The sequence below is a fragment of the Balaenoptera borealis genome, assembly GCF_965194805.1.
Source record: "Balaenoptera borealis genome assembly, chromosome: 16".
In the NCBI taxonomy this organism is placed as follows: Eukaryota; Metazoa; Chordata; class Mammalia; order Artiodactyla; family Balaenopteridae; genus Balaenoptera; species Balaenoptera borealis.
Window position 1 is genome coordinate 48,709,433 of NC_138872.1, and position 14,822 is coordinate 48,724,254.

A 14,822-nucleotide genomic window follows, 5' to 3' on the forward strand; every position below is an offset into this window, starting at 1 on the left:
ATCAGACTTGATTTTTAGAGACACCTTTGTCACCGTAACATCTGATCTGGTGGGAAATGCCTGATTTTTACGACAGGACATTCAGTATTGCTGCTACACACAGAAGGACCCTGGTTGGAAATCTTCATCCCAGTGGCTTTCCCAGATGTTACAAGGGCGACAGATTTTTAGATCACATTCTCACCCAGAGAGCCTCCTCTAAGGTCAGTGGGAACACCTGTGTAAGCTGCTCACGGAAGCCAGCGTGCCTTCCCTCCCCAAAGTGCCAGCAAGGCCAGTTGATGCCTCCCTCCCATTTCTAGATTGGTCTCCATCTCACTCCACAAAGTGCACAAAGCACCATTGGGCCTCTTCCTGCTGTGATGCAGACAGACCCACCCACTGTGGCAGGCTTCTCTCGTGTTGATGTAAAGCCCTTGTCAACGCTGAGGAATTTTGCTGCATCAGATACTTTTTTCTACTGCCAGGATTAGAAGATATAGTAGCAGGAGTTTCTTCTTTTATCCTCTGGCCTGTATTTCAGAATAGGAGAGGATTTTATGTTTTTTAAAATTTTCTAATTTTCAGTAACACGTGAAATAGTCCAAAGATACACAATGAAGTGTGTAATTTCCCCACCCCACCTCTATTTCTTTTTTTTTCTTTTTTTTTTTTTAATTTTATTTTATTTATTTTTGTTTTTGGCTGCGTTGGGTCTTTGCTGCTGTGTATGGACTTTCTCTAGTTGTGGCGTGCAGGGGCTATTCCTTGTTGCGGTGCGCGGGCTTCTCATTGCGGTGGCTTCTCTTGTTGTGGAGCACGGGCTCTAGGCGCACGGGCTTCAGTAGTTGTGGCGCACGGGCTTAGTTGCTCCGTGGCATGTGGGATCTTCCCTGACCAGGGATCGAACCCGTGTCCCCTGCATTGGCAGGCGGATTCTTAACCACTGTGCCACCAGGGAAGCCCCCCACCTCTATTTCTAGCCCCTGAAATAACCAATGACAGCAGCTTAGTGAGTGTCCTTCTATGTATTTTTCTAGATGCACAGAAACATATTTATGTATATTCACACATTTATATTTGGTTTTGTTTGTTTACCTCTTCCTGCCTCCCTCCCTCCCTCCCTTTTCTTTCTTTTTTTTTTTTTTAATAAATTTATTTATTTATTTATTTATTTATTTATGGCTGTGTTGGGTCTTCGTTGCTGCCCACGGGCTTTCTCTAGTTGCGGAGAGTGGGGGCTACTCTTCGTTGCAGTGCGCGGGCTTCCATTGTGGTGGCTTCTCCTTGTTGCAGAGCACAGGCTCTAGGCACACGGGCTTCAGTAGTTGTGGCTCGCGGGCTCTAGAGTGCAGGCTTAGTAGTTGTGGCTCACAGGCTTAGTTGCTCCACGGCATGTGGGATCTTCCCAGACCAGGGCTCGAACTTGTGTTCCCTGCATTGGCAGGTGGATTCTTAACCACTGCGCCACCAGGCAAGTCCCTCTTTCGTTCTTTCTTTCTTTCTCTCTTTTTTTTTTTTTTTTTTTTTAATTTTTATTTATTTAATTTTTGCCTGTGTTGGGTCTTCGTTTCTGCGCAAGGGCTTTCTCTAGTTGCGGCAAGCGGGGGCCACTCTTCATCGCGGTGCGTGGGCCTCTCACTGTCGCAGCCTCTCTTGTTGCAGAGCACAAGCTCCAGATGCGCAGGCTCAGTAGTTGTGGCTCACGGGCCCAGTTGCTCCGCAGCATGTGGGATCTTCCCAGACCAGGGCTCGAACCCGTGTCCCCTGCGTTGGCAGGCAGATTCTCAACCACTGTGCCACCAGGGAAGCCCTCTTTCTCTCTTTTACAAAAAACAAAGGCATCCCTTTGGCCGTTTTCTACAGTTGAAAACTAATGTCAGCATCTCCCCTTTCACCAGAACACATGAACTCTTTTAGAAAGAGACCTTCAGCTTCCTTCTGGCTCTAACTAGCAACACATGTTTTACCTCCAGGACTCCCCTTGTGTCTGGGGTTCCTGGAATCTGTGAGGCTTAGGGCTGGGATCCTCGTGAAGTCATTACTCTGAAAGAGATCTGGTGACTCACACAGCAAGGGCACAGGTACCTCCTATGAGACCCCAGCCCCTCGCCCAATGATTCAGGGCTAATGACAGTGTAACCACAGCTCTGTGTCAAGTTGACCTTGGCATCTTACAAAATCCGCTTTGAGATTAAGTTTGCCACTACCTACTGGTTTGTGTCAATTAAAGCTTATCATTTGGGAGATTAGAAAATTGTTCTCATCTTCCAGCTGCTTTGTAAGGAAAAGTTTTACCCCAGTGACTAAGCCAGGTCCACGAAATTGCTTGGAACCGTTCAGCTGGTCATTGTGTTGCCAATGCTGTGGGTGAGGCAGCAAATGAGGGTATTGGCTTTTTGTAAAGTGCTTGTTGTAAATGTTTAGGCTCCTCATTAAGGCTGTCTGGTGGTGGCCTGAGTCCCACATCGTCCCTACGGACATGCATGAATCTATGATGTAGTGATTGTGATACAAGGTTTTTATCTGTGGGTCATGGTCACTGCTCTTCAAGAAGTGAGCCACGTGGTGTCAAAAAGCCACCCCAGAAACCATGAGGAAAGCCTGTCGACCAAGAAGGCTGTGCTTACTGGACCTAATACAGTGAGATAAACCACCACTTTGACCATCTTAGCAGCATCTCAGAAGAGAGAAGATGGGGAAGGGTATTTATAGGGTTTCAGTACTGCGGTTGGGCGATTTTAAAGAGAATTTGGCAGGAATGCAGCCTAAGGTAAACTGTGAACTTTGGGAGACGAGGATGTGCCGCTGTAGGTTCATTGGTTGTGACAAATGCACCATCTGGTGCGGGATGTTCATAGTGGGGGGTTGTGTGTGTGGACAGGGGTGTATATGGGAACTCCCTGTAATGTCTGCTCAGTTTTGACATGGACCTTAAACTGCTCTAAAAAACAAAGATTATTAAATTCAAAAAAAATTTTTTTTGAATTTTACTTTATTTTTTTATACAGCAGGTTCTTATTACTTATCTATTTTATACATGTTAATATATGTATATATGTCAATCCCAATCTCCCAATTCATCACACCACCACCACCACCCCCGCTGCTTTCCCCCCCTTGGTGTCCATACGTTTGTTCTCTATGTCTGTATCTCTATTTCTGCCCTGCAAACCGGTTCATCTGTACCATTTTTCTAGGTTCCACATATATGCATTAATATACGATACTTGTTTTTCTCTTTCTGACTTACTTCACTCTGTTTAAAGAGAGTTTTGCAAGGCAGTATTGGGATTGGGCAGAGTTAGTTTGGATTGGGCAGAGTTATGTCATGCTAGTTGTTTTTTCTTTTAATAAATTTATTTATTTTAGGCTGCATCGGGTCTTTGTTGCTATGTGCAGACTTTCTCTAGTTTCAGTGAGCAGGGGCTACACTTTGTTGCAGTGCATGGGCTTCTCACTGTGGTGGCTTCTCTTGTTGTGGAGCACGGGCTCTAGGCATGCGGGCTTCAGTAGTTGTGGCATGCGGGCTCAGTAGTTGTGGCACACAGGCTTAGATGCTCCGTGGCATGTGGCATCTTCCCGGACCAGGTCTCGAGCCCATATCCCCTGCATTGGCAGGCGGATTCTTAACCACTGAGCCGCCAAGGAAACCCCTATCATGCAAGTTTTCATTATTTATTTATTTATTTATTTTCATAAAAATTTCATCTTTAAGGTGGTGATGTTTTGATATACATATACAGAGTGAAATGATTATTTCAGTCAAGCTAATTAACATATCCTTCTTTGTATACTGGAAATTTGCTAAGAGAGTAGATTCCAGGTGCTCTCACCACAGACACACACACACACACACACACACACACACGCATACACAAATGGCAGCTATGGAGGACATACTAGTTTTATTTATTTTTTTATTTTTTAAAAGTTTACCCATTTATTTATTTATTTATTTATTTATTTATTGGGTTGCACCAGATCTTAGTTGCAGCACGTGGGCTCCTTAGTTGTGGCATGCAAAGTCATAGTTGCGGCATGCGAAGTCTTAGTTGCGGCATGCACGTGGGATCTAGTTCCCTGACCAGGGATCGAACCTGGGCCTCCTGCATTGGGTGTGTGGAGTCTTATCTTCTGAGCCACCAGGGAAGTCCCAGGACATACTAGTTTTAGATTGTGGGCCCTGCAAATTGAGGCCGTTGGACTTAATAAGTAAGCAGTTTTACTTAGTTTATAGTTTTCTCTTTCTAGAATATTTCCTGCACCAAACAGATGGATTATTTTCGTTTGATCTCACTGTATTTTAACTGAGGGACAGGAAATTTGTTTCACTTCTCAGTGGATTCTACCAGATCAGGAAGATCACTGCCTTAAATCTCACAGAAAAGCTCTGATGATTGCAGATTACGCTTTGGGGACCTTAAGCAACTGGGAAGAAAGCTGGAACCAGGGAGTGTCAGGACCCACGGAGAGCAAGTCTATGGTTCTCTGCCATTTTGAGGAGCAGTGAGGCGTTCTCTGGGCTGGGAACTGTGGTTTCCCGAGCTGGCTTTGGTTCCTAGGAAGACCTTGGGGTCTTTTACGTAAGTGGGACTTGAGGAAGACTTGGAAAGGACAGGGGGACTCTGCAGAATAGTCCAGTGACTAAACAGATGTTAGTTACCAACCTCCCATGGCTGAACTCTGGCTAGGCTGTGTTAACCATCTTTTCTTTTTCTCTTGTTGTTTTCTGTATTGCAACTTATCCCCAGGTTCCTGACTCAGAAGGTTGAACTTATGACCCATTTTCTAAGACGGTCTTTTTACTTTTCCATTTCTAAGTGAGAAACTACAGAGCAAATCTAAATTCATATTTAATATAAAGCCCCGTGGGGTAGACCCCAGGCCAAGAACTAGGTTACTTGTAAACATATACTCTTTTGCTGGTCTTGGGCCTTCCTGTTTATTGTTGAAGCCAGGAGATGGAGCCTACCGAGTAGTACAGTTTCCACAATGAAAAAAATAATAACTCAGAAGCAGTGCAACATAGTCAATTTGCCTTCCTAAGGCCACATGAATACTCTTTTTCAGTTTTTTCATTTTGGCATTTGTTTCTTTCTAAACTATGTTCATTTGTCTGACACTATTTATGTTGTAATAATTCCTAAATCCTAAATCCAATTTCAGGGTCTGGGTGTTAGTATAGGGTCTCTAGCTGGCTGATCGGCTGGAAAGACTGCTTAATGATTTCCTTGCACAGCTGTTTGCTCAGAGGAACACCTATTTCTTTCTTTCTTTTTTTTTGAACAGTACTTTGATTTATTGGACTTAAAGAATTTACATACTAAATACTGAATAAGAGAAAGAAATAAAAAGCATGATTAAATAAATATGAAACTTCTCAATTCTGGCTTTCATGGCTTTCAGAGTATCATGCCTTGAAATAAAACCTTAAACTTGGGGGCTTCCCTGGTGGCACGGTGGTTGAGAATCTGCCTGCCAGTGCAGGGGACATGGGTTCGAGCCCTGGTCTGGGAAGATCCCACATGCCACGGAGCAACTAAGCCCGTGAGCCACAGCTACTGAAGCCTGCACATCTGGAGCCTGTGCTCCGCAACATGGGAGAGGCCGTGACAGTGAGAGGCCCGCGCACCCCGGTAAAGAGTGGCCCCCACTCGCCGCAACTGGAGAAAGCCCTCGCACAGAAACAAAGACCCAAAACAGCCAAAACTAAATAAATAAATAAATAAATTTATTTTTAAAAAAAACAAAAAACCTTAAACTTGAATCAACCTACAGATGCCACTTCAAATCAGTGTAGCTACGTATGGTTTCCCTTTTTGCATTGTGTGTGTGTGTGTGTGTGTGTGTGTGTGTGTGTGTATTCAAACTTGTGTTCCATGTAAGTTATTTTGAAAGATAAGTTTTAGATCATGAAATCATCAGAATATCGACTGCTAATCATCATGGTGGTAGATAATGTACCTCTTATATTATTCCACTTTATTAACACCCTTTTGTCCTAGTATGCTATACTATGCAGATGAATTGGCAGGAAAAATGAATACATTTATCTGTGAAGAAATTAGAGAGCCTCCATGGAAACACGTATTTCTCATTCTCTGTTTTCAAGGAGAAAGTGATCTGCCGCACCTGTGGCACAGGGAACCCTGCTCACCTGAGATACTGTGTCACCTGTGAGGGTCCCCTGCCTTCATCACAAGAGGTAGGTTGACTGCATGTGCCAGTCCTGTATTTTAATGGCTGATAAATGTTCAGTGTTAGTGATAAGAAATATAGTCTGCAGAGGGGAGAGGAAGTTTGTAGGGGAGGAGAGGGGAGAGACCAAAAGAAGCTGCTCATGGTAAAGTGAAAGCAACATTTCTGTGTTCACCAGTACAAAACTGTTTTCAAAGTCTTCAGCGTGATTCAATCAAGTCAGCAATTCCTTACAATTTCATTTACTGACTGCATGGAAGGCTGGCGGCAGCCAGTGGGGTTGGGGCCGTTCACATTTCACTCACAGGCAGGCACGTCTGTGTGGACTGTGCCTGCTGTGTTTTTTTGTTTTTGTAAGAAAAAATTTAAACTTTATTTTGGTAAAACATTTCAGATTCCCTCAGATCACAGCATATCAATAAGCAAAATGTACACATACTGATTTTATACTACATGTCAAGTCCCAAATCCCGGATCCTAGGAAAGCAAGTTGCAAAGTACAAGTGCTGGTAACAACTATAGGTAGTATTTTAAACAAAAATAAGTGAGTTTGGGCTTCCCTGGTGGCGCAGTGGTTGAGAATCTGCCTGCCAATGCAGGGGACACGGGTTCGAGCCCTGGTCTGGGAAGATCCCACATGCCGCTGAGCAACTGGGCCCGTGAGCCACAACTACTGAGCCTGCACGTCTGGAGCCTGTGCTCCGCAACAAGAGAGGCCACGATCGTGAGAGGCCCGCGCACCGCCATGAAGAGTGGTCCCCGCTTGCCGCAACTAGAGAAAGCCCTCGCACAGAAACAAAGACCCAACACAGCCATAAATAAATAAATTAATTAATTAAAAAAAAAAATAAGTTAGTTTTCAGCACTTAAGTGAAATGAGGCTTTAATCAAAAAGAGACTCAATCGCACAGTGTGCCTGCTGTGTTTTGAAATTGAGCGCATGGTGGGCACCCATCGTTGGGTTTCCTGCCAGCCTAGCTTGAGTGTTTAAAATGAAGGAATTTAAATATAGTGAGTAGGTTCCGTGTAGCTGATCTGTTTTATGTTTATAAAATGTTCTGATGAAGTTTAAAATTACTTCCTGGTGACTCTTGCCCTGGCCTAACACTCCCATGAAGAAGTCGGCATTTACTAGCCAATTTAGAAGAAAAATACTTGCTTCCTTGGGGCCGTTGTATAATATTTCTCTCTGTTTGGGGGGTTTGTTCTCATCTCGGAGCAATTACTTGGGAAGCTGGACGAGCATGTGATGATCAGTGTAGTCAGCACGTTAGTATCAGCAGGCAGGGGGTTGCGATCTCGGGGCCGCCAACACAAAGTACCGCAAACCGAGTGGCTGGAAACAGCAGAATTTCATCGTCTCACAGTTTTGGGCACCTGAAGTCCAGAATCAAGGTGCTGCCAGAGCCCTGTCGCCCATGACGCTCTAGGGAAGGAACTCTCTCCACCTCCCTGTGGAGTGCATCACCCCAGTCACCTGGCCGCCTTCTCCCTGTATGACTTCACACCCTCTTCCCTCTGGGTGTGTGTCTCTCTGTCTCCCTTTTTTATAAGGACACCAGTCATACTGGATGAGGGCCCCCCCTAATGACCTCATTTCATAATAACTTGATTACCTCTGTAAAGACCCTATTTCCAAATAATGTCACATTTTTTTAAGAAAAATTTTAACCCCAGGTGCTGGGGTTAGGACTCCTCTTTGGAGGAGACACAATTTACCTTTAAAAAAAATCTTTGTTTTTCATATACTTGTAACTTCTTTTCTCTGCTTTTTATTTAAATTTTTCTTTTTAATTGTTGATTTACAACAATTCACCCCTTAACAGGAAGGTTGGCCAAGATATCTTTTTTTTTATTTTATTTTTTATTGGCCACACCGCGTGGCTTGTGGGATCTTAGTTCCCCGACCAGGGATGGGACCCGTGCACCGCTGCTGTGGAAGCGCAGAGTCTTAACCACTAGATGGCCAGGGAATTCCCCAAGGTATCTGTTAATGCTGTGTCTAATTACTGACAGTCTAAGACTAGCTGATTTTAAGGAACTCTTTCTGTTCCAAGTCTTATAGAGGTTATTATTTATAAGCAAGAAAACTCACCTATTTTAATTTTACAGGTTAATGACTGTTGGTAGTTATATACAGTCATTTAAACCACCACCGCCGTAAAGATACCGAACAGTCCTGTTACCATAGAAAGTTTCCTCATGTTCCTTGGCAGCTGAGCCCCTCCCATAATCACCAGCCCCAGAAAATACTCATCCCTTTGGACACTGTGGCATTGCCTTTTAAGGAAGTATGTAGCTCTTGTGTGTGTGTGTTTGATTTTCTTCACTTACCATAATGTTTCGAGGTTCATTCATGTTGTATGTGTTAATTTAAAAAAATTTTTGATCATTGAGTACTATTCCACCGTATGGATATAATATGACGAATTCATCCATTCACCAGTTAACAGGCACTTGGGTTGTTTCCAGTTTCAGGCTATTGTGAATAATGCTGCTGTGAACATTCCACATGCAAGTTTGTGTGTGGACGTAGTTTTCATTTCTCTTGGGTAAATACATAGGACTGGGATTGCTGGTTCCAAGTTCCTCTTTAATTTTATAAGATGTTGCCGTACTTTTTTCCCAAAGTGTCTATACCGTTTTACATTCCTACCAGTGAGATATGGAGGTTCCAGTTTCTCTGCATTGTCACCAACACTTGGTATTATCAGGCATTTTTTCATGACATCCCCTCTTTACCATTTTAATGTCTGTAGGATCTGTAGTACGACTGCCTCTTTCATTCCAGATGTTTGTAATTTGTGTTCTCAGTTTCCTCTCTCTCTCTCTCATCCTCTCTCCTGCCTTTTCTCGCTTTTTCTGTCTCTCTCTCCAGCTAGAGACTTATACTTTTTTTTAATTAATTAATTTATTTATTTTTGGCTGTGCTGGGTCTTCATTGCATGTGGGCTTTCTCTAGTTGCGGCGAGGGGGGCTACTCTTCGTTGCAGTGCATGGGCTTCTTGTTGTGGTGGCTTCTCTTGTTGTGGAGCACGGGCTCTAGGTGCACAGGCTTCAGTAGTTGTGGCACACGGGCTCAGTAGTTGTGGCTCACAAGCTCTAGAGCACAGGCTCAGTAGTTGTGGCACATGGGCTTAGTTGCTCCTTGGCATGTGGGATCTTCCCAGACCATGGCTCGAACCCATGTCCCCTGCATTGGCAGGTGGATTCTTAACCACTGCACCACCAGGGAAGTCCCATAGAGACTTAAAACTTTTATTGATCTTTTCAGAGAACTAGCTTCTGGTTCATTGATTTTTCTCTATTTTTTGGTTTCTTTTTTTGCAATTTTGCTCTTTATTGTTTCCTTTCTTCTCTTTGTTTTAGATTTTATTTAATATTCTTTTTCTGATTTCTTAAGGTGAGAATTCAAATCTTTGATTTAAAATTTTTCTTCTTTTTAAAAAGAGACTACAGATTTATCTCTAAGAACTTCTTTAGCAATATTCCACAAATTTATATAAGTTGTATTTTTATTATAATTCAGTTTAGTTTTATTAAAATTTTATTAAAGTATATTTTCTAACATCCCTTGTGATTTCTCCTTTGACCTATGATTTATTTATAGGTTGATTGTTTAATTTCCAAATATATGGGGTTTCCCTTATCTTATTGTAACTCATTTATAATTTTATTCCATTATAGTCAGAGAACATACCCTGTATGATTTGAGTTATTTTCAGTCAATGAAAATTGTTTTGTGGCCCAGTATATAGTCTAACCTGGAAAACGTACCAGCTGCACTTAAAAGTGTGTTCTGTCATTGTGGGTATTCTATAAATATCAATGAAGTCAAAGTGTAATGTTGCACAGATCTTATATGTCTTTGCTGATCATATTCTAATTGTTCTGATAAATGCTGAGAAATGGGTATTAAAACCTCCAACAATGATTCTGGAATTGTTTACTTCTGTCTTTAATTCTGTCACTTTTTGCATCATGTATTTTGTTAAGCACAGAAACATTTTTTATTGTTATGTCTTCCTGGTGAATCTAACCTTTATCGTTATGAAATTTCCCTCTTTATCTCTTGTAATACATTTTTTCCCCTAAACTTGTTTCATCCTATATTGATACAGAACCACTCCAGCCTTCTTTTTTATTATTTACGTGGAATATTTTTATCTATGTATTTACTTTCAGCCTATATAGTTGGACCTTGTCTGTGGCTTCCATATAGTTGTTTTTCCTTTTTATTTTAAAAATTTTTTAATTTTGTTTTTTTTTGTTTTTCCTTTTTTAAAAAAAAAAATCCATTGTGATAATTTCTGCCTTTTAAGTGGAATGTTTTGTCCATCAAAGGTTAATATAATTATTGATATGTTTGGTTTTTGAGCTACCATTTTATTATTGATTATTGATTTTTAGTTTTCCCATCTGTTTTGTTTCCTTTGTTCCTACTTTCTTGCCTTTTGGGGGTTTTTGAATACTTTTTAGAATTATATTTTAATTTTCTTGTTGGCTTTTTAGCTGTATTTCTTGGCATTATTTTTTAGTAGTTGCCCTAGTGATTAAAATATACATTTTTAACTTTTTAGTCTAATTAGTTATTATTGTACCATATCAGGTTAAATACAGAAATCTTGCAACTATATAGGTTCATATCCTTTCCCCCATCCTTTATGTTACAGTTATACATATTACACCTTTATATATCATAAACCCTTCAAGAATGTTGTGGTTTATGTTTTAAACAACTGTATGGCTTATAAAGAAATTAAGAGAAAAAAGAATATATATATGTATATATATACATGTACATACACACACACATATACGTATGAATGTATATATGTATAACTGAATCACTGTGCATTTCAATGAAAGGTCTGAAGGCTTTGTATTTAGAAACCCAGATTAGCAAGTTTTGTATCAAAACCCTGCTTTAACAGCAGGATAAATTTAAGTCTGAAGGAAAAGTTTCCAAAGGGTTTCTCCTTTGATTTTATCCCAAAGAGTCTTCCTTTAATCGCACATAAATGGGGCGAGGATAAGTATATACAAAAGGGGTCTTCTTTCTCAGAATCTGTGGATGTTGGGAGCTGGTGTAGCCTCTTTCTGGATAGATGTCTGTCTTAGGACAACAGAGCAGTCCCTGAAGTAAAACAGGATACACTGGGCGCATAGTTTTCTTTGAGGAAAAATTATCCTTAGTAAACACTTTCTATAATGTGTGCACACATTCCGTGATCAATGGAGTCAGTTATTCATTGATCGATTGATTCATTCAGTAACTACTTGAATGGCACCCAGGTGCCAGTGTCCCAGGTCCTGTGCTTGTGGGGAGAAGTGTGAAATGAGAGTCCTTTCCCTTCAGGAAATCAGGTCTAGTGGGAAGGAAGCTGACACGGGGAGCCTGACCCTGTGCTGAGCCCTCCTGCGGACTGCGCTGCGCGTAACCAAGTGAGATCCCGCCGCAGGAGCGCCCCCGCGAGGAGCCACTGTGTTGAAGGGGCTGCGTGGAGTCGTGGGTGAAAGCCAGGCTATGGAGTAGAGTCGGCTGGCCTGGCTTCAGATCTTGGGGCTCAGCCCCTCGGTGCCTCGCTTTCCGTCATCTGTAAACAGAGCCGACCAGGGCGCCCTCGTGCCAGCTCCGCCGTGGGGTTTAGCAGCGGGAGCAAAGATTCTAGTTCAGGTCCGCCTGCCGGAGTCTCAGAAAGTCTCACGAGACAATCCCAACTCCCTCCCCCAAAGAAAATACTTCTTCTCCTGTGTCAGGAGTGGCAAGTAAGTTGACGTTTCCAGATGGAAACCAGAGTCCGAAGGAGAGAGGGTGAGCCTCAGCCGTGACCCCTCAGGCCGCCCCCGCTCCTCGGGCTTTTTCTCGAGTAACATCCTCGCAGCGAGGGCGGTGGGCACGCTGCCTTTGGCATGCCAGGTAACGGGGGCTTCAAGATATGTGAGGCACCGGTTTCATCGACTTTGCGTGAAGGAGCGCATGCTCTTTGTTCTAATTCATTCACTGGTGAAGCTCATCAAAGTTTTACTCTTTGGGGCAGAAGTACCGTATTTCCAGGGTTTGCACTGGTTTGGGGCTTCCTTCTCTTCTGGATTGGGAGGGGGATTGGAGTACTGACCCGCCTGTATGGCCCTGTGTCCACCCGTCCACGTGCGAGCAGGGGAAGCTTGCTTCTGAGTTTGATAGGGAGCCTCCGTGGGTTTTTTTTTTGAAGATTGATTGATTGATTGATTGATTGCTATGTTGGGTCTTCGTTTCTGTGCTAGGGCTTTCTCTAGTTGTGGCAAGCGGGGACCACTCTTCGTCGCGGTGCGCGGGCCTCTCACTATCGCGGCCTCTCTTGTTGCGGAGCACGGGCTCCAGACGCGCAGGCTCAGTAGTTGCGGCTCACGAGCCCAGTTGCTCCGCGGCATGTGGGATCTTCCCAGACCAGGGCTCGAACCCGTGTCCCCTGCATTAGCAGGCAGATTCTCAACCACTGCGCCACCGGGGAAGCCCTCCATGGGGGTTTTAACACAGCTTCTCTGTGCCTCAGGGCCGCCCCAGAGCCAGGCTCCTCCCTTCCACAGCCTTGCTGAAATCGCTTCTTGGGATTTGGGTCCTAGCACCTATTTCCCTAAGAATCTGCAGACAGAGATCATTAGTTCTCTCAGATTGAGAAGGTCTCTCATTGCTGTTTTCATCTGCATTTTTTGAGGTTAAACCTTTTCACTCATCTGTTGACTCCTGGTGTTTTCTTCTTTTATGAATTGTCTGCTTACCTTTTTAATGAAACACTCAAAATTATTTATTGGAGTAAGGGTCACATGTAAATAATGCAAGAGGTTTCGTGTGAAGGGTTAGTCTCCCTTCCTGTCCTAGTCCCACGGCTCCTACCCCCAGAAGTAATCCCTGTTACCCACTTTCTGAGGTCTTCTTTCAGCCATTTGATGCCTTAATAAGTAACTGGTAGTTTAATATGAACACAGACCCGGTTCTTTGCTCCTAGCCGTGTATCTCGTTAGTAACCTCCTCATTTTTTCTGCTGTCTGTATGTCCCGTGGCGCGTTTAGACCATCCCCCTGGTGCTGGACGTTTAGGGCTGTTTCCAGTTATTTCCTCTAAAACCACAATCCTGCAGGGAATGGTCTTGAATATACTTCTTTGTGAATTTGTCCATCTGTAGGATAAATTCTAGAAGGTAGAATTACAGGGTCAGAGGGTATGGGCCTGTGTTCTTTGGATGGCGGCAGATTGTACGGTATGGGCGTAATTTGTATGGGAAAACTGTGTCTCTGATATTCATGAAAATATAAAAGTATTTTCTATCCTCTAGCCTGGCGTTGCAACTTGCTCCTCCGTTTGTTATAAATGTGGAGCCAGCAATCACCCATCTGCACGATTCTGTGGCTCCTGTGGTATTTACGTGAAGTCCTTGGCAAGACCTAGTGTGGAGAACAGCTTGGCTCCGGCTGCTGGAGAACGTGGCCCTTTTGCTGAGGTGAGGCCTCCATGGTACTAAGAACTGGACCCAGGAAGGGGTTGTGACTCTGAATTTGTGTTCTCCACCCTGTGGGCCAACCCGGGGGAAGAGAGCCGAAACACTTAGACCTTTCTCGTGGACTTTCAACTGGGTGTGTAAATAACTTCAACCACGTTATGTTTTAAACACTCGAGTGATTTCTTCAGAATTCAAAGATGTAAATATGCATTTATCTGTAGTAAATCGAGGTCTAACTGCGTGTGCAAGGTAATATGTAATGTCATTAGGGAGCTTTAGAATACATGGGATAGAATGTACTCTCGTCTCGTGAATTTCTTATGTAGCACGCCAAGAACTTTCCCCCTGCTCTTCTATATTTTAGAAAACTTATATTGGGTTCGTAAAATTGCTTTCGCCACTTATAACAGCTGGGCATATTTGAGGAAAATCTCACAAGGTTATTTTCAGAAGGACTTAATCTGTAACCAACTTTGTGTTAGATTTTTATGAATTTGTCTAAGCTACAGAAAGACTTTTCGGGTTTCTTCTCTTCTTTAGATTCTTCAAATCTCTTCATTAGAAGAATTTGAAGATTGATGATTGTTAGAGAGAATGCACGTGCACTCAGCAACTTTGCATTCATTTTAGGGAGTTCATGGTTTCTTAACCCAAATGAAAACACTTACAGATCGCGGGACTGCCAATAACCGAGGTGGCACCTTTGTGCAAATGAGACATGGTGTTTTTTTTCTCAAGACAATTGACTGCCATCTGTTGGAAATTGATTGTAATTTACTAATTTTGTTAGACATTTTCTTTACCATAAAAATTGTCCTAATAAATATGCAAACATACAATGTCCACTATGTGAATATTACCCCTTTAGATGCAATGCTTTTGTGCAGTGTGCAACGTACACATCCTTACATGGTGGTCCTCTCAGGTCCCCAGGCCCAGATGCAGGAGAGTGTCTCAGAGAAGATGTTGGTGCCCAGTAGTTGAGTGTGGATGGGTAGTAAAGTCTATGCTCCTCTGGATTGTAGAGCTGAGAGGATAGATTTCCAGACCTCAGGCGGCAGGACAGGGAGCATCAGTTGATTTGCCGAATTTGAGACAGTCAGTGGACAAGGGGTGGGGCTGGCTTCATGGCTCAGGCTGGGAGTTGCTGGGAAAAACAAG

General features: G+C 43.0%; 1 protein-coding gene across 8 annotated transcripts in view; it reads left to right on the plus strand.

The window, feature by feature from the left end:
* Positions 1-14,822, plus strand: part of DZANK1 (double zinc ribbon and ankyrin repeat domains 1) — a 72,682-nt gene that overhangs the window by 31,104 nt on the left and 26,756 nt on the right. For all 8 annotated transcript variants that reach the window (XM_082359564.1, XM_082359563.1, XM_082359566.1 and 5 more), the window contains 2 exons: positions 6,095-6,187; positions 13,497-13,661. In XM_082359564.1, coding sequence (XP_082215690.1) covers positions 6,095-6,187; positions 13,497-13,661 — 258 coding nt within the window. The remainder of the gene's footprint in view (positions 1-6,094; positions 6,188-13,496; positions 13,662-14,822) is intronic.